This window comes from Haemorhous mexicanus, chromosome 18 (genome assembly GCF_027477595.1).
Source record: "Haemorhous mexicanus isolate bHaeMex1 chromosome 18, bHaeMex1.pri, whole genome shotgun sequence".
NCBI classification, from domain to species: domain Eukaryota; kingdom Metazoa; phylum Chordata; class Aves; order Passeriformes; family Fringillidae; genus Haemorhous; species Haemorhous mexicanus.
The window spans coordinates 8,051,095-8,077,646 of NC_082358.1; the positions used below are offsets into that span (position 1 = coordinate 8,051,095).

At 57.9% G+C, this 26,552-nt stretch overlaps 3 protein-coding genes across 4 annotated transcripts in view; 1 reads left to right on the top strand and 2 right to left on the bottom strand.

The window, feature by feature from the left end:
* Positions 1-1,916: 1,916 nt before the first annotated feature.
* LOC132335981 (platelet endothelial aggregation receptor 1-like) lies at positions 1,917-5,576 on the bottom strand. Its single transcript, XM_059863016.1, is given in 5 exon segments — positions 1,917-2,540; positions 2,543-2,630; positions 2,790-3,007; positions 3,616-3,759; positions 3,903-5,576. Coding segments are annotated over 5 exon segments (1,500 nt in total). The 5' UTR covers positions 4,669-5,576; the 3' UTR covers positions 1,917-2,256.
* A 136-nt stretch (positions 5,577-5,712) lies between these two features.
* On the bottom strand, positions 5,713-7,862 carry LOC132335783 (WAP four-disulfide core domain protein 2-like). 2 transcript variants are annotated; one of them, XM_059862656.1, is made up of 4 exons: positions 7,568-7,862; positions 7,170-7,304; positions 5,989-6,144; positions 5,713-5,895 (listed from the first exon to the last, which is right to left on the bottom strand). In XM_059862656.1, exons 1-3 carry the CDS (start codon positions 7,860-7,862, stop codon positions 5,990-5,992), a joined length of 585 nt encoding a protein of 194 aa, XP_059718639.1. In that variant the 3' UTR covers positions 5,713-5,895; position 5,989. The 2 variants fall into 2 exon arrangements, with proteins under 2 accessions (XP_059718639.1, XP_059718640.1); XM_059862657.1 differs by having other exon boundaries at positions 5,713-5,912.
* Positions 7,863-21,623: 13,761 nt separating this feature from the next.
* The window catches only part of CTNNBL1 (catenin beta like 1), a 47,234-nt gene continuing 42,305 nt past the window's right edge, over positions 21,624-26,552 (top strand). Inside the window, exon 1 of the mRNA XM_059862561.1 lies at positions 21,624-21,780. Coding sequence (XP_059718544.1) covers positions 21,751-21,780 — 30 coding nt within the window. The 5' untranslated portion in view covers positions 21,624-21,750. The remainder of the gene's footprint in view (positions 21,781-26,552) is intronic.

Consider the following 26,552-nt stretch of genomic DNA (forward strand, 5'->3'; position numbering starts at 1 on the left):
CGTTGGGATGGCAATGTCAGGACAGTGCCAGAGCCAGTCATCCTCCATCCCTGGGGAAGCAGGATGTGGGTCTCTGTGCAGGGAACAGGAGCAGGGACTGCAGCCCAGGGGCTGGAGATTTCTCTGCATCATGGCCCGGAGCTGCTGGACCCCACACCGAGACTTGCATGGCACAGCACAGTGTGGCACAGTGTAGCATGGCATGGCATGGTGTGGGATGGCACGGCCCGTGTATGCCCTCGCAAATGCCACGAGGAGTGTCACTGGCCCTGTCAGGGTGAAGCCAGCACCAGCTGGAGGTCAGGATCTATTCCTGAGCATCCTGCTGCCACGGGCATCCACACAGCAAGCAGCATGTTCCTCACTGCTGCCGTCTCCTCCTCTTCCTTCTCCTCCTCCTCCTCCTCTTGGCACCCTGTGCTCCTCTTGGCCATGTAGGGAAACCTGGGGCAGCCCTGCCTCTGGTACAGGCGAGCTCCAGCTGGCACCTGTGCCCTGCTCCTGATGCCAGCCGGGGCTGAGGCGGGAGCCGCCTCTGCCAGCAGCCCGTCCGGGTGTTTGGGCTGCAAACAGACGCTGCCGGAGTTTCACTGCAAACAGCAGCTGCTTGCTTCAAACAAAGAGGCACCGGCCGTGCCTCGGTGTGGGCTGAGCCACGCCGCAGCTGGGCACCACCGCCCCGGGCATTGTCCTACGATGGGGGGATGGCAGCAGGGGTCTGTGCCCAGGATGCAGCAGAGACCCTGCTGCACGTGGTGCCACTGGGAGCTGACAGTTGCTGTGCCCGTGGGGTGCAGGGGGTGCCCACGGGTCTGAGGGCATGTACACATGCACCCTGGGGTGGGGGCAGAGTTTCCCAGGCAGTAGGGCTGTGGTGCAGGGGCTGCAGCCAGCTGAGACATGGTCCCTGTCAGCATGTGCTGGGAAGGGACAGAGGGGACACGGCAGGGACATGGGGGTTGGGATGCAAGGAGCTGCTCCCAGGCTGCCTGTGCCTGGCAGCTGCCGGGTTTGACTCCTGGTACTCACCACCCTTTTCTGGTGTTACACTCGGCTCTGCCCTGAGGATGAGGAGGCCCAGGAGGAGGAAAACTCCCGGGCTCATGCTGCTGCTGGGGATGTTGTGCATGTCTGGAGCTGAGCTGGGCCTTGGTTTAAAGTCTGTGGCAGGGTGCCTGAAGTGGCAGGGCATCTGAAGTTGAGCTGCCTGCTGTGGCAGCTGGTTGTGCTATGGGCAGGAGGGGCAGGAGGAGGGGCAGTTCCCAGAACCCGCCGGCGCCCCGCCAGCCACCCCGCTTATCTCTGCTCAAGCCCTGCTTTGGGGTCATGGTGACCTGTGGGGCTGGGAAGGCCAGATGGGGTCAGGCACTTCTGCCCCTCATGTTGCACCACCCCATCCTTGCTGGAGCTGGCTGCCACTCTCTCTCTGAGTGTTGTTCCAGCCCCACTCACCCCTCTACTCCCTGGAGTGGGGGCTCTGGATAGACCCTATGGCTTGGTCCTGGCATGGCCATGGGCGCAGCACGAGGGGTTCTAACAGCTCTGCTGCCATGGTGCTGCTCCGCAGCCAAGGGCAGCTTCCATGCATGGGACTGCTTGGGATCAGCACCATGAGTAATCAGGTCCTGCCATGGCCCCTGGCATACGGGTGATGCTCCCTGCCCGCTTCCTTGTCTGGGTGCTCCATCTGGCCTGACCCATGACTGCTTTTCCCACCAGGTTTTGACACTCTGGGGTGCAAATGAGCTCTTCCTTGGCACAAGGAATCTGAGGGAACTGGTTTTCCAGTCCATGACTTCTGAGGGGACATCATGCAGCCCCCAGGCCCAGCAGGATGGTTACCATGGAATGATTATGCCTGGAAGTCACCTGCTGGGACCTGGGACCCTCTCCCTGCCCTTGGGCAGTGCCTGCATGCAGGGATGGCTGCCTGCATCTTCCGCCTGCACGCAGCCCAGGCTGCCAGTGCCTCTGGGAACCAGAGCACAGAACAGGGATGGTGACCCAGAGCAGAGGTGCATGTGGGATGGTTTATTCTGTCTCAGTGCTGTGGGGCAGAGGGGCCATTGTGGATGCAGGGTTTTGCCTCACGCAGGGTTGCTGGGAATCTTGGCCACGGTAGTGCAGGCAGCATGCAGCCCTTAATGGCACAGCTGGGGGTGCCAGGGACCCTGACCAGAAGCATCAGAGTCAATGCTGGTGCCAGTGCACAGGGTCCAGCACAGGGAGAGGTGTGGGGTGCACCAGCACCTCTGCTCAGCTCTTGGGTGCAATGGCAGTGGGGTGGAGGATGACCCTCAAATGGCAGCTCCTGGTGCAGCTCTTCCTGGCCATGGCTACACTGTACCTGGAAGAGGCAAGTGAGGTGGTCAGTAAGGATGCCTCAGTGCTCCTTCTCTGAGGGATGGGAGGCCCTGTGGTGCTCCCACCCTGGCCTCCCTCTATCCCCTCCAGGCTGGACCCAGGAGGCAGCAGGCTGGAGGGGACCATAACCCACAGTGGGTGGACGCAGACCCGGCTGCAGCGCTGCAGGCAGCAGGGGAGACAGGGGAACAGTCCCTGTCCTGCAGGCACAGGAGGAGGCACTTGGCTGCCTGATCACCCTCTGCTGCAGGGGGACAGAGACCTGGCTATGCTAGCACATGTGGAGAGAGAAAGGGGTGAGGAGCTCAGGGCACCCCTCCAGGGTGGGGGAGCTGCCCTGCCTGCAGGGGTGAGCTCCTCACTGAGCTCCTGCCCCATTGGAGAGCAGCTCAGTCCCCAGCTTCCCATTGCCCCCTGGAGGGTCACAGTGACAGGCAAGGAGGGGGCAGAGGGGTCTTGTCCCCACAGGGTGCTGGTGGCTTACCCTTGGTGGGTGGTTTGCAGATGTGGCCACAGCCGGTGGTGCAGCACTTGTCGTCCCCAGTGCAGTCACCGTCAGTGTCACACAGCTCCAGGCAGGGCCCCAAGGAGCCCCGCAGCACCATGGGGCACATGCCAGGCTTTGCTGCAGCACGGTGGCTCCCTGGTGACAGGGAAGAGTGCAGCTGTGCTGGGATTCTGTCCCCAGTCCCACTCTTGGCACGGCCTCAGTCTCCATCCTGTCCCTGTCCTGCGCCTTCATCTTCCTTCCCCAAGCACCATGATGACCTCAGTCACCAGCCTCACACCATACCAGTTTGACCCAGTGAGACCAGTCACAGCTCAATATGGGATGCCAGCTGGTAGCTAGAGTGGTGAAGGACAATCCTTGCTCTGGTTTTAGTCTGAGGGGATGCAGGAGGGAGGGTCAGGAGGAGGTTCAGCCTTTCATGCACTCAGAGCCATCTCCCATCCATCACGGAGGAGTTGGGCATGGGGATCCCTTCCCACAGCACCCTGAGGGCCAGCTCTGAGGGCTGGGGCTGTGCCCAGGGCAGGCATGTGGCACCGGGAGCCACAGCCAGTGGCACACACTCCCTGGGGCCTGGATGGATGCCACCAGCTGCACACTTGGCCAGGCACAGCCGCTGTGCCTTGTCCAGCAGAAGGGCCAGGCACACACTGGGTGGGCTGTGTCAGGGGGGAGCTGGGCTAGCACCCGTGCAGAGGTGAACTGGATGTGGGCATCAGAGAGGGCTGGCAGGGCTGTACCTGTGTCTGGAGGGGTGCAGGCCAGCCCACAGCCAGAGAAGCAGCACTTGTGTTCCCCAGGGCAGTCCCGGTCATCAGTGCAGCGGTTGGGGCAGGCAGCAGCTCTCCTCTGGGCACGCTTCCATGGGCAGAACCCAGGTTTGGCTGGAGGGAAGGCTCAGGGTTTGGCCTGCAGCCAGCCTGCCCCCACTGCCCACAAGCCCCCTACCATGCAATGGAGGCTGCAGACCCCTGGGGCTGCCCCAAGGCATCTTCAGCCTGGCATGGGGATCTCCAGGACACCTCACCTGGCTCAGCAAGTACACAGCGGGTGCAGCAGCCACGGGTGCAGCACTTCTCCCCCGAGTGGCATGTGGTGTCGTTGTGACATCTTGTCCCACAGTTTGGCCCGATGGCACTGCCAGCACGGGGGCAGTATCCCGGGCTCTCTGCAGAGGGAGATGCTCCATGCAGCCATGTAGCCATGTCTCGGGGAGCAGGGACACCCCCTTCAGGGGCACAAACACAGGCACCAGCCCACATCCCATCCATTGCCCGACCCTTGCGCTGGCATCCCTTGGAGCAAGCAGCGGTACCTGTGGTGGGCAGGAGGCAGGTCCAGTCCTTCCCGATCTGGCAGCACTTCTCAGCACCAGGGCAGCCATGGTCAGAGAGGCAGTACAGCCTGGGGGGCCAGGGGGCTCCGCTGGCCCCTGCTGGGCACTCACCCACTTTGGGGGGGGCAGGTGGGGCAGTGGGGGTCCAGCGTCCCTGCAGGGCCTGGTGTGGGGATGCAGTGAGGGTGAGGGCAGTGCCCTGGACCCTGGGGCTGTGCTGCTGGGCCAGCGTGAGCAGTGCCAGGAGCACCAGAAGAAGGGTGCGGTGGCTCAGCATTGTGCTGCAGTCAGTGTGCTTCTGGGCAATGGGCTGGGATTTAAACCCTGCTGGAGTGAGGGGTGGCCAAGCCAAGCTGCTCCTTCTCATGGCAGCCCAGTTCCGGGACTGTGGGAGTGCAGGGCATGAACAATTCAGCTTGGGGGAGACTCCTGGGCCAGTGCTGGGCTCGTGGCCCATGGCTGACACATCTGCAGCTCCCTTTCCAGGTCACTGGTGACCTGTGAGCAGCTGTGCCAAGGGCTAAGCAGTACTCCCAGAGTCACACCATTGAGAGCATGGATGGGACACAGGAGCAGTGTCCTGTCCCAGTCTTCAGTGTCCACTGGATCCCTCCTGGCACATGTGGAGCAGGCAGAGCTGCTGTGGAGCTGTGGTGCTGGCACAGCCTGCACCTGCACCTCAGAGAGAGGGGAACCAGCACCAAACCCTGGGTAGTGCTGGACAAGGTGTGGGGCTTACTCAGTCCTAGGGGATGGCTCTGCCAAGGGTGGGGGCTTTGGGGGTGCCAGCCCCTCCCAGGCAGGAGGGACATACTCTGATCCCAGGGGCAGGGAGCAGGAAGGTACAGAAGAAACAGAGCCCCTGGAGACAGAAAAGTGCCAGGGGAAAACAGGACAGAAACAGGAGCCCAGATGTGAGCAGGTGGGGAGGGATGTGGCAGGGGCAGGCATGGGACAGTGGCATGTGGGTTGCACTGCCGAAAGCTCCTTCAGCTCCTTCTGCTGTGGTCAAGGTACCATGGCCAGGCAGGGAGGGCAGAGATAAGGAGGAGTCTGGGTGATGCTCATGTACGAGCACACACTGCACACACAGCACACACTGCAGCCTGTTTGTCCCCTGGCCATTGCAGAGCAGGGAGCAAAGAGCACCTCTGCTCTGATGGGACACGGACACAGCTGCACCTCGACAGTGCTCTGAGCATGGTAGAGGACCCAAGGTGGAGGAGCCAGTGTGCAGGGACAGCGGGGGCCATGGACCCATGGGACAGCCCCAGGCAGGGCACGGGACCCTTGGAGGCATGACAGAGTTGGTCGATGCTGCTGTTTGTGTGAAGCCCTTCCAGGCATCCCTGGCATGGGATGGAGAGGCAGCCATGACTTGTGATGGAGAGGTGGCAACAGCATGGAACAAAGAGGTGGCCATGGTGTGGGATGGAGGGGTGGCCACAGCATGGAACAAAGAGGTGGCCATGGTGTGGGATGGAGAGGCAGCCACAGCGTGTTAGGGAGAAGCTGCTTTATTGGTGAGAGTGCAGGGGTCTTGCCCTGAGCAGAGAACCTCAGGGAGAGAACTGAGGCTGAAGGCTCCAAGCCAGGGGGATGGTGCAGGGCCACGGCCAGGGCATGAAGGATGGGCATCGGGCAGCAGCTTCCCTGTGGCTGGGCTGGCAGGAGGTGGCTGCACCTGCAAAGGAGCAGAGGCTGTGAGCAGGATGGGTGCATAGGCACCGTGCTGAGGTGCTGTGGGATCCCCGGGGCTGGAATGCACCCAACTGACCTCAGTGGAGGATGGGTGTCACACAGGAGACCTTGCCACAGCCATTCCTGCAACACTTCTGGATCCCGGAGCAGTTGGCATCGGTCTTGCACTGGTTGGAGCAGACGCCCAGCATGGGGATGCCTGGGTTGACGGGTGGGCAGGTGCCAGGCTTCTCTGAAAACCAAAGGAACATGGCTGAGACCTGCTGGCCCTGGCATGGGGGGCAGGGCCTACCCTGCAGCTCCTGAAGCTGTGGGCATGGCCCTGGCCCCTATCTGCCATGGAGGAGGGACCACCACGGTACCCAGCATTTCCCCCATTCCACAGATCCACTTGCTGATGCTCCTTGCCAGCTGGACCTGATGGGAACATGTCAGGGAGGCCACATGGCATAGTGGTCCCCAACGGTCCCTGTGCCCAGTGCTCCCTCTCAGGGACACAGGGCTGGCACAGGATGCACAGCTGCAGCATGCAGATATGATGCAGGTCTTGGCCCTGCTGTCCTCTACAACTGCCATGGATGGCCGAGGCTGTTTGTTCATAGTATGGGGGCACAGCCCAGGCCTCAGCCAGGATCATGGGCCCCCCAAACAGCCTTTGCCCAGCAGTGTGGGGCCCCTGCCCCACTGTCCCACTGCCTGCCACTGGCACTGAGCTCTGGCTCTGCACCATGCTGCCCTCCACTGTGGTGCAGCCAAGCCAGCGCTGTCCCGCAGGCAGCCATGGAGGCACTGGAGCCTCCAGGTCACATCCATCTGTCTGCAGCTGTGGATTCCAGCTCCTGCACCCATCTCCTTGGGTCGCTGTCCAGGACTTGTGGTGAGCAACAGAACGGTGCCCCCCACATCCTGGGCTGGCAGCTGCCCACAAGGCTGAGCAGGCAACAAGGCCTGCAATGGGGCGTGGCGCAGACCCCACCCTCCACTCAAGCCCCAGCATCATTTAGGGCTGTCCACTCAGCCCCTGCACTGCTGAGAGGAGGAACGTGTGAGTGTGGCCCAGCAGGAGCACACCCCAAGCCTGCTGGGCTTCCATGCAGCCCCCAAGCCCCGTGCTGCAGCTGAACACATATCGGGCACCCAGGCCTGTGGCCAGCACTGCACCCTGGAGCACCCGTGCTGCTGGCTGGGACGGGCTGCTGGCTCGTGGCAGTGGCACCGACTCTGGGCAGCACGGCCAGGAGCAGGAGGGAGTGTTACCGTCAGGCTTCTGGCAGGCCTTGCCGCAGGCTGCCGGGCAGCACTTGAGGGTGCTCTCGCAGTCGCCATCGGACTGGCACCCCACTGTGCAGTTCACCGCATCCGTCGCCGGGCTGGGGCACACGCCGGCTTTGGCTGCAAGGCAAAGGTGGGGGCGTGGGCAGGCGCGGGGCGGCCGGCGCCGGGCAGGGCGAGGGCTGCGTCCCTTTCCGGGAGATGCTACCCCGGCCCCTGGGCTGGGTCCAGGGATGCTGCCGAGCCCAACCGCGCCGGGCAGGGGCCGGTACGGGTGCTCGCCCCGTACCCACGCCGGCTGCCCTGGGGCTGGGAGGGAGGGATGCTGGCCGCTCGCCGGGCGTGCCGTGACGAGCCGTGCTGGGCCATGCGCTCATACTCACTGGTGTCATTCTGGGCGGATGCTGCCGGCAGCTCTGCCCAGAGAGCCAGGAGCCCCGCCAAGATGAGGACGCTGCGGAGCGTGGGCATGGTGCAGGGACCGGCTGCGCTGTGGCCGCCCGGCCGGCCTTTAAGCTCCTCTCCAGGTGGGGCCGGCGGGCTCGGCCTTCCGGGTGGCTCCCAAGGGCCGGGCAGGGCCAGGCTCCCCCTTCGCGCTTGCACAACCCGAGTATCAGGTATCTGCTGCTGCTGGCTGCCGACCAGGGAGGGGGAGCCTCGAGGAGACTGGGCGGCCATGCTGAGAACTCGCCCGGCAGGAACGGCAGCCAAGCACCCCTGGCCACGGCCCCCGCCCGCCGGACCCCAGGCAGCCCCGCGCTGAGCCCGCCGGGCCGCTGGGTCGCCATGGCCCTGAGGGCGATCGGCCCTGCGGATGAAGTGGTACCGCTCGCCCGGAGCGAGGCAGAGCGAGTGCTCCGGGAACGGGGCATGACCCGTTCCTGCTCAGACTCACCCCGCACCGCCCCGGCCACGGGCATGAGCTTGAATGGAGCCCCTGGCCTGGGTCGCTGGTGCCCCGAGGCCGGGAGGAGCCAGCAGTGGAGACGGGGCTGTGGCTCAGCTCTACCGCTGCTCGCCCAGCTCCTGCTCCTGTTCCAGCCTCTGTTCTCCTCCAGCTCTTGCTCCTCAAGTGAAGAGTGCTCCAGGCTGCCGGTGCCTTGGGCAGGTGCCTGCCCTGTTCCCCCAGCTATGGGAGCACCTGCCCATCCGCAGCCCTGTCCCACGGACCCTGCCATCCTCACAGCCTCCCACAGCACTGGGGATGCGGATGGACCATCCGACCACCATTTGTGCAAGTGGTTATCAGGGAGTGTCACTGACATGCACTCCCAGTGCTCCGGCGCATGGTGGTACTGGGGCTGTAAGATCCCAGTCCTTTCAGCCTGTCCGAGATACCCTTCCCCATGGCACATCTGGTGGCTCAGGACACTTTACTGCCCCAGGCAATGTCAAGCTGGAGGCACCTGGCATGGCTGCCCTGCTCACATCAGCGTTTGCCACTCTGCCAGCACCCATCCTGCCGGAGGATGAAACCTGCCCTCTTCCTGGTGATGTGCTCTTGCTGCCGGTGGAGGCAGCCCCAGCTCCAGACATCCTGAAAATTTGCATGGGCCAAGGGTGCATGGGGCCAGGACATGATCCCTGCCTGAGTCACGAGTTGGCGTCTGCTCTGCCGGGGTCCGTCTCCAGGTAATTTAACCCCACAGTCAACAATGTGGCACGGCGGCGTGGCAGTAAATCAGTAACTGTTTGCCTTTGCCTGTGGTTCCCTCCCTGCTGGGTGTTTATGCAGGAACAGGAGCCGGCGCTCAGCCGCCTGCCCCACTGCCGCACCTCATGTCACCGCTGACGGCAGTGGGAGTGACACATGGGCAGAGGCCTGGGGTGGCAGGGAGATCATCAAGGCAGCCGTTTTCCCTGTGCCCTCCTGGATGGGGACCTGCTGAGGAGCCACAGGGACCTGGACACGCTCAGGCTGGCTGGGATGCTCCCACAGCAGGCCCAGGGCCAACACTGGGATGCCAGGAATGAAAGCAACCATATTGCAGCCCAGTGGCCCTTGCAGCAGGGCCAGAGCACAGTGCTGTATCAGTTGGGGGGGGAAGGGGATGGTAGCAGCTGGGAGGTGAGCACACTGCCCACCAGGATGGAGAGGAAGGACCTGCACCATCCCTACCTGTGCTACACAGGGACAGAGCCCACCTGGACCCAGCAGCAGCTTCTGTAGAGCAGCAGCACTGCTGCCAGTCCCACATCACCCACCCAGGGTCAGCGGTGTCCCACTGTGACTTGGGTGTAGCCCTGTGCTGATGCTGTCTTTGAGCATCATTGCCCTGGTCTGACCCTGTGACAATTCTGCCCTAGCATGGGGTGACCCCAGTGTGGGGTGACCTTGGTGCTGGCAGTGGGCATCCAGCACTGGGAGGCTCTGAGGGAGGATGCCAGCACAAGAGCAGCTGGATGACAGCAGATGGGAGCCCAGAAATGGAAGGCTCATGGAAGGAGATGAGGGGAAAACCACAGGGGAAACTGAGAGCTGGTGGGAGCAGTGTGGGCACCAGTGGTTTTGCCCACAGTTGCTCCAAGGTGGCTCCAAGGTTCCCAGCTGGTTGCTGAGGGGACAAACCAGCTGAAGCTGCCTCCTGCCAGCTGGAGCACCTGAAGAGGGACTGAGCAAGCTGGCAGCAGGGCCAGCAGCTCCAGCCCACGCAGTTGGCATCGCCTTCTGGGAGACAGGAATGCTTTGGCTCCTGTCCCCAGTGTATGGCATCCAGGATATTGGTGTCCCCGCCCTGGCTCTGCCAGGTACTTCTTCAGCAAAGGCTGAGGATGGCTGTGGAGAGCACAGGGGTCTGCCAGCTGTCCCCATGGCCAGGGAGGATCCTGGCTGGGCACATGGGATCAGCAGCCCCAAACCAGGCCCAAAGGTTTGTCTCTGCTGCATCCCTCGGGAGCTGTTCCCACCACCACTGAGCCTGGTCACGGTGGCTGCGCCCAAGCCTCGTGGGTGACCGTGGCTCCTCCATGGCAGCAGTGAAGTGCTGGAGTCACATCACCTGACTGGTGTGGTCAATGATTAAAAGGGGCACACTGAGATGCCCCCGAGCAGTGAGCCAGCCTCCTGTTGCTGGCACAGAGCAGGGATAGCAAGTATAGGGATACAGAGGGACACCCCATCTCTGGAGACGCTGGGCCCCTCAGTCAGCAGCACAGGGTCCTCACACCATGGGCATGGACTGGTGCATGGCCCCTCAGGTCCAGCTGTGCACCTGCTGAGGGCTCCTGCCACACTGCCACATCCTGCCACAGCCGAGCCCCCCTGCCCACGCTGCCCCTGCGGCGCAGAGCTCGGTGGCCCTGCTGGCATGGCCACAGCTTCAGTGGTGCATGGATGCTCTAGAGCCTGGCATGTGCCTGGCTCTGTGCCTTGGGATTGCTCTTACCTGCTTGTTCCATGTGGGACCCCTGCCCTAACCTGCCCCACAGTACTCCAGCGGCTGGCACGAGGCATCCACCCCAAGCCCCTCCACACTCACCTTTCTCCTCAGCAGCTGTAGGGGCTGCATGCAGCTGGGCACACAGCGCCAGGATGCCCAGGAGCAGAACGATGGTGGTCTTCATGTTGGTGAATGCCAAAGGTGTGGATGAGGAGTGCAGGTTGGCGGGGTTTATATCTGTGTGGAGCTGGGGAGGGGCCATGCACACAACCTTCGTGTGCCAAAACACTCACTGCTGCTGCGTGTCACAGTTGTGCCCGAGGCAATGACGGCCTGAGAAATGATTTACCTGGCCTAGTCCAGCCCTGGCAACCTGGCTGCAGCAGGGGAAAGGACCCTCAGCACTCTCATTGGGAAAGGGAGATGAGGCCATGGGCTGGGGTCACTCTACAGCCATGGGGAGCCCAGAACTACCCGGCTGTGACAAGTGATTAGATTAATTTGTGGGATAGGAACCCAGAGAGAGCTGCTCAGGAAGATGTTCCCCTGGGGGCTGCTGTCCTGGCAGTGTGTTACTGGGGTGACACAGGGCTGTGGGTCTGCTGGGCTGTGCCCATCCCATAGACCCAGCACCTGCCTGTCCCAGTCCTGGCCTGGTGCCTGCATCATGCCACGTCCGCTAGTGGAGCCTCAGGGGACAACGGGCTGGGTCCCCGCGGGCAAGCATGGCCTCAGGGGGAGCAGAGCGTGGGAAGCCTCCATGAGACACCCACAAGGCTGGGTTCACCCGTTGCTGAGCACCATTCCTCCGTGGGGACAGGCTGGTGGCTCAGTGCCGACATGTCACTGGCTGCAGACATGTCCCAGCAGATGGGTGCTATGGCGGGGTCAGCACTGTGGCTGCCTCTCACCTCCCCATGCCCCCAGACTGGTGAGAGGTGACCCTGGGATGCCCAAGGTCAAAGGTGTGGGGGGTCACAGGGAGCCCAACTGAGCATGTGAAGGGTAACTATGCCAAGGGTGAGGTGTGCTCCCTGCTCTTGGGACCCCGTTGTGCTGCCACTGCTGTGTCTGAGACCCTGCTGAGCAGGACCTCTGCCTCCTGCATCCCATTCCATGCAGACAGGGCCATGGTCAAGGGACTGCAGCCCTGCCAGGGGGCTGTTCTGTGGCTCCTCTCATTGTTGAGCTGTGGCCATGCGGGCACAGCTCAACAGCTCTCTGCGCCTCACTGAATGGCAAAGGGCACCTGCAGGTGCTGCTGGCAAGTTGGGCAGAGGCAATCTGACTTGGAGGACAGGGCAGGGGTCTGGCAGGGCTGCAGCAAACCACAGGGGACAGCCAGGGCTGCAGTGGGTGGAGAGGGACAGAACCAGGCTTTTTGAGGGGCTGGTGGAAGAGACTTGTCCTGTGCTGGAGATGGAGAATGGCCCCGGCTGGGGTCCCAGTGTGTGGGGGGACACCAGGGACACACCCTGCCTGGGAAGTTGTGACAAGGCCAGCCTGCCAGGATGCAGGCATCTGTGCTGAAGGCAATGTGACCTCTGTGACCTCATTCAGGGTTTTACAGCTCAACGATCATACTTTCCCACTTGGAAATTCCTGTGTGCGTCATCCCTGTTCTGAGCAGCCGAATGCATTTGTTGCTGGCAGAACTCTGTGTCTAAATCAAAAGGAAACATGAGCAGGAACCAGGGGCTTTAAGAACAGCCTGGTCACATGCATGGGGTCCCTTTATGTGACACCTTTGCCCTAATGTGGCATGTGCCACAGTGCAGTGGTGGCGATGTGGGGGGGTCACCTGCCTCTCCCGAGCAGCCCTGGCCCTTTAGCTGGTGCTGGCGATCCTGGGCTCTGCGGGGGCCTTGCACTCTTCCCGCCCAGCTGCTGTATGCCCGATGCGTGTCACGGCGTGGAGCGGCATCAGCGATGGCCCGTGCCACTCGTGCGGCACATGGCAGTGTGAGCCTGGCGTGCCCTCCGCCACCGGGCTGTGGGGCATGGACTCCCTGGTCTGGGCAGCCCCCTCCCCACCTACACCCCCTTCCCTCCCGCAGCTCCTCCCAGCAGGTGCCGGTGCCTCTGGCGGCTCCCCCGTCCCGTCCCGCCGTGTGGGGCGGCTCGGGGGCCGGTTCCGTCCTGGTCCCGGAGCCGATCCCTCGCGGCGGCCGGCAGAGGAGGCTGTTGCTCCGCCGGAGCCGACAGGGAGCGGACCGGGCTCTGCCGGGGTCCGGCAGCGCCCCCCGTTCCCGTCCCCGGGGGTGACCCAGCATAAGCAGAATGTGGAGCTGAGGGAGCGGGTCCGGAGAAGGCCACTGAGATGCTCCGAGGGCTGGAGCACCTCTGCTCTGGAGCCAGGCTGGGAGAGCTGGGAATGTTCAGCCTGGAGAAGAGATGGCTCCGTTATGGAGCCTAAGAGTTATGGCACCTTCCAGTGCCTAAAAAGGTCCCAAGGGAGCTGGAGAGGGACTTTGGGCAAGGGCATGGAGTGACAGAACAAGGTGGAATGACTTCCCACTGACAGAGGACAGGGTTACATTAGCGATTACAAAGGAATTTTTCCCTGTGAGGACAGTGAGGAACTGGAACAGGCTGTCCAGAGAAGCTGTGGCTGCCTCATCCCTGGAAGTGTTCAAGGCCAAGTTGGACAGGGGTTGCAGCAACCTGGTCCAATGGAAGGTGTCCCTGCTCATGTGCTCTCGGACTGCTTGGCGCTGAGCTGGCACCGTGGCTGCTGCTGGGTGCTGACATGAAAGTTCCTGGTTGTGGGAGCCAGTGTGCTGGCACCTCATGCCCAGCACACTGTTCCTAGAGCTGGGGGAGCTGAGGGACATCAGGCAGGCCCAGGGTGAGCAGGGTGCCCAGCACAGGGAGGGTACTGCCCTCTGCAGCCCCGCTCAGCCCTGCCTTGAGCTGTCCCTTACAATCTGGGGGTTAAACAGCACTGGCTGCCTGAACACTCGCAGGGACTGCTGCTCAATAGCAGCTCTAATAGCCCCTATCCATAATGCAGTGAAGGCAAGACAGGATGCAAAGGTCTAGGCTGGGCTGGTGCTGGCTGCTCACGGCTCTGTGCCACGCATGGCACTCGGCTGGTGGCACGGCCTCGCGTGGCGCCCGGCTGGCGGCGCGGGAAGGCGGCCTCCCAAAATGGGGATTTTATTACAGCCATACATCACAGCGGCGGCCTGATGCGGGCGGACGGCAGTGATTTTTCTTCATGGTTTACAGACAAATGAGGGGAAGGAAAATTGATGTGAACTTTGCTATAGCGAGAGGTCGGGTGCGGGCAGGGAGCTGGTTATAGATGAGCCAGGGACTGCTGGGGTGCCTGTCCCTGGGGCCCCTCCTGGCCCCCTGCTCCAGGCTGGATGGATGGGAGCACTGGCAGTGACAGGGCTGGGAGCATCGTGTCCAGAATGGAGACCATGCTGCTGCTCCAGGGGGTTGGGAGAGCACGGCTCCCATCCCTGTGGAGGGATGCCTGGAGGGATGCTCTGCTGCTCAGGGGAACCATGTGAGCAGAGTTATTAATTCCGGCATAGTTTGGCCATGCAGTGACAGGTGGGTTGCTATCACTGGCTGCTGGTGAGACCTTGGCTGCTCTTACCACAATTAAAGTTGCCTCCAAACATCACTGTCCTGCCCAGTGTAAGATAACAGCTAATACCCTCCAATAGCAGTTATCAGCTTCTCCATATGGTCCATAAATATTAATACAATTCTAATTAGTTCCTTTAAATACATTGCCTATATAAAATGTTTCCAGGACAATAAATCAGGAGCAGGTTGTCCGCTCACCCTGCTCATGCCCATTGCACAGGGACTGATAAACCTCATGGTTTATCATTAACCCCTCCTTTTAGATCCTGGGAGAAGAGGGGCCCAGGTGCAGTGTGTAAGCAGGGAATAACCTGTAACCCTCATCAGCAGTAACTCTTTGATGTATTTCCCCAGGTGCACCTGGTTTCCCAGTGATTTGCTCAATACCAGGACTGCCCACATCTCATCCTGGCAGACAGTGGCTCTGGACTGATGGCTGTGTGTTGGTGTGCTCCTCTGGAAGATCTGTCCCAGTTGCAGCAGTGCCATGTGTCCCCTGGCACCAGGCAGTCTCTGACCCATAAGGCAGGAGGGTGCCTGGACAGCTGCTGCTCTATGCTGACCCTGGCCTTCACCCCCACCTCTGATTCTTCCTTCTCCACCTCCTGGGAGGTGACAGAGGTGACCATCCAGCTGGAGCTCTCCTGTGAGCTGGAGGAGATGGGATCCCCTCAAGGTGCTGTGTGTGGGGGTGAGTGTGCACACAGGGTGACATTGCTCACAGGGGTGTGAGGGGCACAGAGTGCTGGCTGGGGCACAGGCATTAGGTCTGAGGGGAGTATGGCATTCATCCTTCCAGCACTCTGGCTTTGGCAGTACCGGAAAAGAACAAATACCAAACTCATTTGCTTGAGGAGGAATTAATACGGTGTGAAGCCTGTAGTGGATGATTTAGGAAGTGAATTTAAAATCTCAACACAAATAGATTTTTTTATAAGGTCAGAGGAAAGATTAAACGCTACAGACAAGCACAGCACTTGCCATTTCCAGCATCACTTTCACCATAAATATTTTGGGCTGGCACTGTCCCTGCGTTGTACACGTGGGTCTGAGGCTGCTCACTACAGCAGTGCTGGGTGAGCAGGGATGTCCCTATGGATGCCAGGATCACTCACCATCCCCTTCCTTACCAGGGTGCTGCCAGCACATGGAAGCAGCTAGTGTTGCTCCATAGTGAGAGGAAGGAGAGGTGATGTGTGTGGCCATGCTGCTGGTGGTACTGGAGAAACCAGCTGTAATTGCTCCAGCTTGGGCAGGATCTGTTCCCAGACCCCTCTGGTATTCCTGCCAGTGGTGCAGGGGGAATACAAACTGTGGTGCTCACCCGGCATAGTGTGTGCCCATTGCCAGTTCCTGGCTCTTTCTCCTGGTGCCTGGCAGCAACCAGGATGGATGGCAAGAGATGTGAAAGGCTCCAAATGTGGAGGTTATAGCACTGAGCCACCCCCATCCATCACTGGCCATTCATTACCAAGTAACACCCTGCACGCTGGGCTGATTTCACACCTTATCTGAACCCAGCAGCTGTGCCCTAAATCCTGAGTGCCGAGACTGTCTGGAAGAATTCGGCTGCCTGTGCTTAAAATTAGTGTTAGCATCTATCATTTCCCTACACCAAATGGCTTTTGTGTCGGCACTTGGCAGCGCTCATCTGTCACCGGGGCTCCAGGCTGCCCAGCACCATGCCCTCTCTGTCACTGTCACAGGACCCCTTGTTGGCAAAATGTCACCCAAAGAACAAGTGCAGCGGCTTGGCCTCTCCTTTCAGCTGGCCTGGTTGGCACTGCCAGCAGTGAGGGTGTCCTTTGTCCTCTCAGCATGGCAGGCACCACCTCTGCTCTCCCTGTCCCTCCAGCCCCACCGCAGCCAGGCATCTGGCATGGGCACAGCCTGACACATGTCGTCTGGCATGGTGGCTCGCTGCCACAGGTGCCACGATGCCAGTACAGCCATGGGGCCGGGTGCCTGTGGCTGCAGTGCCCTCAACCATTCCCGGTGAGGTGAGTTGCTCCTGCCAGGCTGGTGCTGCCGGAGCTGTCGGCGTGATGAAAAGCCTCCCGCAGCAATGCAGATAACATACAAGCACAGGTCAGGCGAGGCCCCTGTAGCCCATCCATCAGGCACAGCAGCTACAGGCGCTCCTGGTGCCACCATCTGATGCACGTTATCCAGCACAAATGTGTTTCTTCCCCCAAGGTTAAACGGATGAGTGAGGTTCAGGCGCTGACAGCTCCGCCTGCCCCGCGCCAGCGATAAACGAGCTGCAAGAACCAGAGGGAAAAAAAAAGGTTTGTTTTCTGTCAAATGCTCCTTTTGATGGTGCTGGCACAGTGATGGCAGCAGTGCTGAGATGAGCGTGAGGATGGGACCTGCTCGTGGTGTGGCTGCAGGGCAGCCAGTGATGGCACCGTCACAGCTGTGTTGTGTGATGGGCAAGAGCAACGGCTTGGTGGGTTGCTGGAGTACTGAGTGATGCTGGCAGCAGGCACTTAGTGTGCCCCCAGCATGCTGTCAAGCCATGCTGGGACTGGCAGGGATTGGATGGGATGGTGGTGAGCCTGATCCTTCCCAGGGTGCCTGCCTGTCCTGGGTGCTGCCCCAGATAGAGCGCCAGGTGGGATCCTCCACCCTTTGCAGTGTCCCTGCCAGACTGTTGCTGCCCTACTCAATGTCACACTCAGAGCCTGTCAACGTGAAAAAAGGTTTGCAGGCGATAAGCGATGGGGCTGCGGCCGCACCGCGCCGCCCGCGCGTGATTTACTGCGGCGTCGCTAACGGAGCGCAGATTTTTCTTAATCTAAATTGAAAACTACTCAAGTAGAAAAATAATTTCATTGCTTCATCGTGAAGGGGCTGGGGAGAGGGAGGGGAAGAGCTGTGCCAGGGCTGGCAGGGCCACAGCTGCCTGCACCCCCTGCGCCACCATTCCCCATGGCCTTGGGCAGCTCCTGTGATGAGGACATGCAGCAGCTGCTCCAGCTTGGACAGAAAAACTGGGTTGTGTGGGGAGGGGGCAGCTGCCAGGACTTAGCTCTGGGGTGTCAGGGCACACCCAGTCCCCGCTGGGACGCAGCCCCCCAGTGCAGGCTGATGCTGGCACAGGTGGGGATGTGCAGCCTCACAGATAGATTGGTAATTTGGAGCACGAGTGAATTCTGGGAGCATTTGCTGAGCTGGATAATAACGTGCCCAGTGAGCTGCATCCCATGCATGCTGCCAAATTAAAGAAATTTTTTTCTCCTTTAATTTAAAAGTCACCGTTGGGAAATCTCCACTGGCCGCAGCAGTGATTTCCCCTAGGCTGCCTTTCTGGAGAAATCTTTAATTTTGATTGTCACACTTTGTGGAGTTTATCTCAGAGAAGTAGAGCCATAAATAAGGTGCTGCTTCAGCACCCAGCCTCCAACTGTACCAGGACAGTGAGTGGCATTGCCACAGGTGAGAGCAGGGACAGCCTGACCACAGGCACCCTCTCCCCTTGCACCTTCCTCTTCCCTCCCCCCTCCCGCCCCATCTACCCTCAGCACACTGGCTTCTCACCACCTGATTTCACAGGTCAGCAACCTTTAATTACCCGGGCCTGTCCCCTCCCCTCCCACCAAATGATTCGCAGGTTCATGAAAATCTCATTAACCATGAAACCACAGCTGGGTTCCCATGCTGGCACTGGAGCCCTCCAGCTCCTGCTGTGCTGTGGGCCCCGCCAGTGCTGTGCCCTGGCATCCTGCACCACAGGACCCCAGGACCAAGCACGTGGGGATCCTGGCCAGGAGCTGTGCCAGGCTTTCAGGGTGGGAAGGTGGCACTGGAGAGGGAGGGCACAGGCTGTGTTTTGATCCGTGCTTACACCTTCACAGCCCCAGCTCAGCTGGTCACAGTGCTGTGGGGCTGGAATGGGTGTCATGGTGAGACTGGGGAAGTGGCAGCTCCCAGGGCTTCCCCAGCACCTCCGGGGAACCAGCACACAACCCTGATAAGGGGCCTGTCCTCTCCCTCCTGGGGCCTGGGGAGGGCATCTCCCAGCAGCTTTTGAGCAATTAAGAGGCGGGAAGGGATTCAGGCAGCTCCCTTCGGCACGGAGCCGGCACAGCAGTGCCGGGTGAGCTCAGGAAAGGTTACACCATTTGCATTTTACCCTTCAGTAATTCCAACACTTACGGGTGCAATTAAGCAGCAGCCTGATGCTATGAAGCTATCAGGGCGGAGAGACCTGAATCCCAACGAACTCCGTGTGCGTGCCTGTCCCAGACTGTTCCATCTGTCTGCGGTGACACCGCCGCGATGCTGGCGCAGGGATGGGCTGTGATTCCATCTCATGCCCATTGTTCCCTTGCTGGTGGCTCAGCCCTGTCCAGGCACCCGGGTTTGATACTCTCGGAGGGTGAGCACACAGAGGGGAGTGAGTGTTGGGATGGTGGAGCAGGTCCAGGCTTGTGCCATGCTTGTCACTACTACTAAGCATGTGATCTGATGGTGCCCTCCAAAGAACAGCCCCTGGCCTGCTTTGTTTAGTGTGTGACCCCCTGATGGGGCAGAGCTGGATGGACTGAGATGTCTGTCCCAGTGCCAGTGGCACATCTCTGCCGTGAAACAGGGTCTCCTCAATGTTTGGTGGCCCCTACCCTCTGTGGGAGGACAGAGGCTCTGTGGCCATTCTCCTTCCCTGCTTCAGTGGGACAGCAGGCTGGGAGAGCTGCTGCTTTCCCCTTTAAGCATCATCCCTGCTTAATTCGATGGTTTTGAGTCCCGGCTCATGATTTCTGCAGCAATTTGGGCTGAGATTTCTCTCTTTCCCTCCATTATCCACTCTGATTAACTCAGCTGGCCCTGTCAGCTCCCATTCCGGTGCGGGGAGCCCTGTGAGAGCCTGTTAAAATGCATGAGCCTGTGGCAGTCGCTCCACTGCCCAGCCAGGCTGAACCGAGGCAAGGGGCTGCAGGCAGCAGGGCTGTGGTGGGGAGCTGAGGACTGTGGGGGTCCAGGGATGGGGTGCAGGTGCTGTGGGGGTGCCAGTGTCCCCCTCTGTCAGCATGGGGATGTCCTGGCTGGGGGGAACCCTGTGGGGTGCAGGACCCAGTCACCCCCACATGCCAGGCTGTTGGGCAGCTGAATCTTCCCCCATGCAAAGGCTCATTTCCCATTCCAGCTCTGACTTGTTCCCTTTTTCTCATTTTAATAAAGACGAAAGCATCCGGAAATGCGGCTGCACCCGCCAAAGAGCGAGATCTGACATAATTAAAAAGTGGCTTCAATCAGGCTGTTTTCCTAATGGTTTGTCATATCAGCCCACACGGCCCTGCACCCCGGTGCTCCCAACCCCCTGAGGCATCATTTACATTTCTTAATAACCCCTCATTAATATTCATGACGTGGGGAGGGTAATAACGGCTGAGTGCACACCACTAATTCAATTTCAGCGAGCCTCAGTGTGTTTAGTTAATCACTGGGGGACCTGGGTTACTCAGTACAATTATTTATTCGGAATTAGATCTCGAGGCATCTGGATTGAAACCTGAACTCGGAATAAAATTAAAGCAGGATTCTCCTCCTCTCCTCCTCCTCCCACCTCTGCTCCCATCCATGGTTCTGAGCATCCCCTGCAGCCCTGCTTTGCTGGGATGAGGATCTGGTATTTCCATACTGAGACCATTGCATAAGCCTCATCTGCAGCTGCTGCTGGGTCCTGGCTCCTCTGTGGCCATGCAGGGAAAAGTGTCATGAAAGGCCTGGGAACATGGCCAGCCCTGAGGGTGGTACCCCATCCCCTGTGGAAGGTGGGTGCCTGGGAAGAGGAAGCCAGGAGTACTTGTTTTCCTGACCAAGCCAAGTCCCAGGGTTTGCTTCAGCCTATCCAGAGCCTTCAGCCCCTCACCCAGCTTTGCTGCATGTTCCACCTGGGAGAGGCTGGTGCCAGCCCCATGCACTACCCACCACCCAGGCAGCTGCTTGTCTTCATCCTTCATTTATTTCCTTCAGAGCTGTTTTAATACTTTGATTTTGCTCCTGGTTTCACTTTTTAATTCAATATTTTGTCCCTGTGCTCCAACTCACCTTATTGGATAAAAATTCTGTTATTACATCCTGCCCTGTAGGACCGGATGAGAATTGGGCTTCCCAGGCAGCAATGCGGTACCTGGGTTCTTCAAATTCCTGCTTTTGGTTTTTTTGAGTGTTGCCCCTGGCCTTTGCATCCTGTCAGGGAGGTGAACATTTTCTATCCCTTTCTTTAACAAGAAGCTCGAGGCAAAGGTGCCAGCCTCGCTCGACTGGGGCTCTTCTTGTCACTGCTGATTTTTGCCTTCCCCCAGCTCCTCCCAGAGCTGTTCCACTTGCCTGGAATGAGGTGGAGGGGAAGCCTCGGGGCAGGAGCAGCTCATCGTGTTCTGTGTGTCTGTGGGTGGTCAGTTCTTATCCCCACTTATTGTGCTTATCCCAGGGTGGGGGTCAGGCTTCCCAGTAGCTGAATCCCATTCCCAGTATGTGCCAGTACCCCTCCAGTGTCTCCAAATGTGGAGGTTTCACAGCTGGGGAATTATCTGAACGCTCAATACCCCAAAGCCAGATGAGCTAATAATGATCTTCTATTTATCTCATCTTTAACATGCAGATTTGTTGAGTTAATTTTGCCATGACTGATCTCCTATATTTTCTTGAAACAATGGGGGATGTGAGGGACTCCTTCAAAAACATTATATATTTTTTTAATTTTCTGAGGTTTCTCAAACAAGACTCCTGCTGAGATAACTGCGTAATAGCTGCGATCATTATGAAAAATTATTTTAGCTCAAAACTGTTTTTTGAAGCACAGTTGAAATAAATTCAGTACGATTTTGGCCGAGTTGACTCTCTTCTAATTATTCTTATTTGTTAAATTGAGAAATGCCTCAGTCTGTCTGGGGTTCTGCATCTTGTGGAATTACACAGCGATTTGTCACGACCTCAGCAAACGGAGGGCCCGTCACGTCGCTGCTGCCGCGCTCAGAGCCCAGTTATTGGCGTGTTTTCAAGGTGACAGCGGTTAATGACGCCGGGTATAAATAGAAGTGTGTTGTCAATAACCGCTGGCAGCGCCTTTGGAAGGTTATGGAAACCGTGTCCCGAGAAAAGGCTGATTCCCGCTGGCCCGGGGGAGCGCTCCGGGGGCTCTGCCGGGTGTCGCTTCCCCACCCGGGGCACAGCGGCGACGGGCCCGCCGCTGCCAGCCTCGCCCGTGGCACCGGCTGCTCGGGGCAGAGCGGGCCCTCCTGTCACCGGCGGGGCGTCGGGGTCTCGTTCTCTCCCTGTCCTGTGCCACGCGGCACAGGGGGACAGGTGGGAGGGCCCCGAGCCCTGCCTCGAGACCCGTGAGGGGAGGGGATGGCCCCGGCGACGCCGCTCCGCCCGCTCCCGTTCGCGACAGCCCCGCACTGCTTTACGGCAGTGTGGCGCCTCCCGCCTCTCCCTTTCCGGCACGGTCCCCTCTCGCCTCGCTTTCCGGCAGTGTGGCGCCCCGCCGCCCGGCCTGCGCTGCCTGCCTTACGGCAGGTGTCGCGCGGCCCCGGTGGTTTGCGACAGGTTCCCGGTGGCGGGGCCCGGTCGGTGCGATGGACGTGGGGGAGCTGCTCAGCTACCAGGTGAGCTCGGGAGGTTGGGCCGTGCTGGGGGTGTCGCGGTCCCCTGCGCTCCGGCAGCCAGCGCGGAGGTGACCTCGTCCGTGGCCCCGCTGCAGCGGCAGCGATGCTGCTCCAGCTCCGGTGCGGCCGCGGGCCTGGATCGGCCGCCGTGCGGGGCCTCACCGGCCGCACTCGCGCGGGATCTGGTTAAAGTGCCACTAAGTTTTGGGGGTCTCTCCTCTTATTCGGCGCGGCCGTGCCCGGTAGGAGCCGATTACCGGGGGCTCCGCGGCACCGCGGCTTTGCCGGTGTCGCTTCGGCCACAGATGGGCAGGTTGGTGCCCGCCTGAGCTGGAGCGAAGCCTGAGCTCCTTCCGTGGCTGTTCTAGCATGTCTTTTTCTCCCTGTTTTATGACAAAACTAATTTAATTTCATTTTTATCAAAATATGTTTTTAAAAGTTCTCCTTAGAAAAGTTTTCCTTTACTCGGAGCGTTTTCTTCCCTTGCCCTGCGGTCCCTGATGGCTCGTTGTGTGCAGGTATTGAGTGGGATGGTTTATTGTCCCAGGAGCAGATTTCAGGTGTTTCTGTGAAACAGGGAATGAAGGCATAAACTGAAATAACATTTTGACACCTTGGCTGGAATAATGCCGGGCTTTGCTCCAGTTCTCAGCCCGGCTGCAGCCGTGGGTTTTCCCTGGGTGAGGAAAACACCCCGAGGCATTTTCAGCCGTATAGGTGTGGCCAGGTCTGCTCCGAGCTGAGAGCACAGAATTCCTGGTGCTCTCCTGATGTGCCTGACTCCGCGGGGCACAGAGGTGAAGGGGGTGTCTTGCTGTTCACTCCGTGTTTGTGTTTAAGGAATGTGGTGTTTGGAGATGCTCGGGGGAAAAGGGAAATTTGCTGTTGCGTTTGAGAAGTTTCTCACCAGTTTTCCCAATGGTATTGAAGTTTCTGGGGCAGTCTGTCTTTGAGAGCTCCCCTAGATTCTTCCTTGATAATCTCCAGGATGTTTCCTTCTGTGGCTTGCTCTGTCTCAAACATGCACATCCTGCTGCATCCAACAGCACAGCCCTGCTGGTCTGAGATCCACTCCACTTCTGTATTTCTTTATATTTTTCAACATCAAATTAGAATTCTCATTTCTTACATTCCTATGATTCTTTGGCCTTCTCCACCCCATCTGGGGCTTAGTAATGTCGTCCCTTACACGTCTGGGGTGCAGGGTAAGGCACAGAGAGGTATACCTGAATGAACTTTGTCATTTTTTAACCAAGTTCCAGTTTGGGGTTTTGTTAGTTGTTTTTTCTCTCGCTCTCAGAATGTGAACTACCCAGGATTCCCTCCACTCTGGAGGGAAGTGTCCATCCACTTTGCTTGGCTCACTTGGATTTTGTGCAGCTTTCCCTTGGATGAGCTTTCAGCATGGGCAGGGGGTGATTGCTTGTGACAGTGGGGGCTCTATTCTGTCAAGGTGAAGAAGTGCCGCTTAGCTGCAGGGTATCTAAATTTTAATTCCATTTCTTGCTGCTAAAATTGTTCTTAGCAGTGGGGAAATGCATTCTGCAGCTTTCAGCCAACTGCTGAAATCGTTCCTGAAGGATTTGTCCTGGCTCTGTGCTCTTCTGGGCTCTCAGCTGAATGCAGGTGGTTCTTGTGTCACTGGCTGGGGTGGTGCTTTAGTGAGCATTGGAAGTCAGTGGTTGCTGAGTTCAGACCTCCAGAACTGGGTACATTGGTGGGTACAGGTGAAAGAAGTGGAGGAGGAGAAGGCAGGCAAATAGCTCTGGTTCTGAGAAAATGAGATTCTCTTCTGTGAGGGCATTTCCTGCTGAGAGGTGGGGAAAATAGTTGGAAACAGCAGATTTCACTGCCTCCCATCCTGAGGGTCAGCCGCTGCCTTTGGGAAGGGTGGCTTGAAGAAGATGGCCAGGGGAGGGCGGCTTGGCAGCTCGCCCAGCAGCTCCTGGCCCGCTCTAGCCTTGGATTTGGGAGCTTCCCTGCTCTGGGCTGGGCTGTGGGCTGGCTCAAGGTCTCCTTGGCTGTCCTCATTGCAGGGATGGTACCGGCTGTCAGGGAGGTGGTGTGGTGCCTCAGCTCTCTGATTTTAATCTCTTGCTGCAAATGAGTTGGTCTTCTCAACCTCCCTCAGCACAACCCAAAATAATTGCTTTCCTCTTACACTGTTTTGAATTTTCTCCTCTAAATGTGTAATCTGTGCCCTTGCTTCGGCAAGAAGATGTTCTCCCTCAGAGCCAAACTTGGCGTGGAAGACTGCAGGCACCGTGCCACCAATTCAGCACCAAGTGTCTGCCAGAACGGGAAAAGCAACCTCTTGCAACAAAAAATACAATTAAACAGCACCTGGCCGCTTATCCAAAGCTCAGGAATCCATAAACTTTACGTGTTGCTGCAAAACAGTTGCAGATGGTCTAAAGTGATGATTAAATATTGCTGCTGTTTGCCCAGATCCTCCGTGTTTGGTCTCTGATTACAGAGGGTAATTAAGAGGACAAAGCCAACTCCGGGGCTATTCAGAGTCTTCTTTCAGTTGTCTTGGGAGGGAATACGGGAGGTTATTTGAATTCTCGTTAACGGCAGATTTCATCAGTGTGAGTGATCATTGCAAAGCCCTGATTGTCAGTAAGATCAAGTGGCAGAGGGAGCAGTAACTGCTGGGGTGAGATCTGCCTTCAGCACGCTGGGTGATCTCCCCGGGGTCTGTCGGGGTTCAGTGCGGTGTGTACGGGGATGGATCTCTGTGTATCATAATTTCTGCTGCTGGTACAGATAATTTGCTGTCAATTTGCAATGTAATGGATGCATCTGATGATAGGGGCGGCTCCGCTGGGCTCGTTGTTGGCTACTTACAGCATTATTACCCCAATAGCTCCTCTGCTGCCGGCAGTTAAAACAAGGAGCCGACGTTGGCTCAGCTGTCTGCCTCATCCCTTGGCTCTGCTCCTGGGAGTACAGCCCATGCTGCCAGAGCTGTGCTCTCACAGGGTGGCAAGTAAATCTCTAGTTTACTTCCCAATGTATTGCCTTTGATCACCAAACCAGGGGGTGTCAAGAAAGATCCCTGTCCTGCACTTCCCTGATATGTTCCTTGGGGTGGTTCAGAGCCTCACAAGGGAGGCTGGAGGGCACAGGGGTTCGTTCCCTCTGAAATTAATAATCTGTATCCATGTGGGTACAGCGTGCACCTGTCATTGCATTTTCCTCAGATTGTGTGATTTTGGAGCTCTTGGGTCTCTGAGATTTCTGATTTTCCTGGGGTACCAGTACTTCCAGTTTTTAGCACTAAGATCCTGCATCATTTAGAAGTGATGTGTGTCATGCCTCAGGAAGAAAAAGCATGGCAAAGTGAGATTGATCGTAGCCTGGTTTATCACAAACATTGGAAACAAAATTAGGAAGTCATTGAAGATTCCTCTGGAGATTAGGATCCCAAACTGACAGCTGCTGTGCAGCTTTCCGAGTGTCTCTTTGGAGAAGGCTGGGATGTGGGCACAGAAGCTGCATCATTTATGAAGATTTATTTCAGATTTCATTAACAAAAAATTTCTGAGCTCCACAGTAATGAGGTTACTTACAAAACAGATACCTTAGTAATATGAAACTCCTGAGTATTTCCTGAGTAATATGAAACTACTGAGACCTGTCTAAACCTTCCTTATGTTTGGCAAAGGCTGAAGCAATCAGGATTCTGAGAAATGTGTGTTCTGATTTTGTGGTGTACTTAACCCTGATATTAATGTGCAATCACTGCTTGGAGGGAGCCCAGGGGCGCTGGCAGATTATTGTGCTTTGATTTAGGACATTGTTTCCCTGTTCCTCCTGGCACATGTGGCTGATGCTGCTCCTGCTGCCCACACTGAGGTCAGGCTTGGCCTTACCAGACCAGAACCTGTGTCAGGTGTGTCTGGGGAAAGTCTGTACCCAAAGGCTGGGCCCCAGGGAGTGTCTGTCAGCTAACAGACACAACCAGTACAGGAGGACTACAAGAGAAAGGGAAAGATAATCCTCCCGTTCCCAATTACCAGCTTCTGTTTACTTTATCATATTTTATAAACAGTAGCTTTTTTTAAAGCCTTTTGTATTCATTGGTTTTTGTGTGGTGCTATCAGTGTTAGATTTAAATGAAAATGCCTGCTGAATAAATTACTGTGAATGCCCTGCATTCATCAGGAACAGAATTAAGCTTAGCTAACATAACAATTGAAAAATGCTTTTCTTGTGCATTTTCAAATGAATTCTAACTTCTTGCCAGATTCACCTTAGCACAGCTAAGTAAAAAACCCCACATTTTGTTTATCAAATGATTTACTTACTCTTTTCTACCAGAAAGGCAGAACTTGTGCAGATGTCTATGAAGCTGTGGAATTGGTTAAATAAATGTGTTTGGACATAATCTGTGTGTTTGCTGAGCAAAATGCACCAGGCTTGGAGCAGCAGCCTGTGAGCTTAATTCTTGCTAGTTGGAAAGAGTCCTTTGCAAAACACAAATGCAAACCCAAGATGAAAATCAATGAACAGAAAGTAATGCCTGCCTTAAATCAGTTGTTCATGACTGTGCATCTCTTGTGGAATGAGCAGGACCCAGGTGTTCCACTCAGGCCTTGGTTTCTTGGCTTTAATAAGTGCTGGTTGGGAACAGCAATGTTCTTAGTGAGGTTTTGCATAACATCAATAAGGAGAGGCAAAGCCTTAATGCCTGCTTAATAGCGTTTGCCCGAATTCAATTACTGCCTATTGCCAGGCTGCTGGCAGCGCTAATGATCGCACACGGG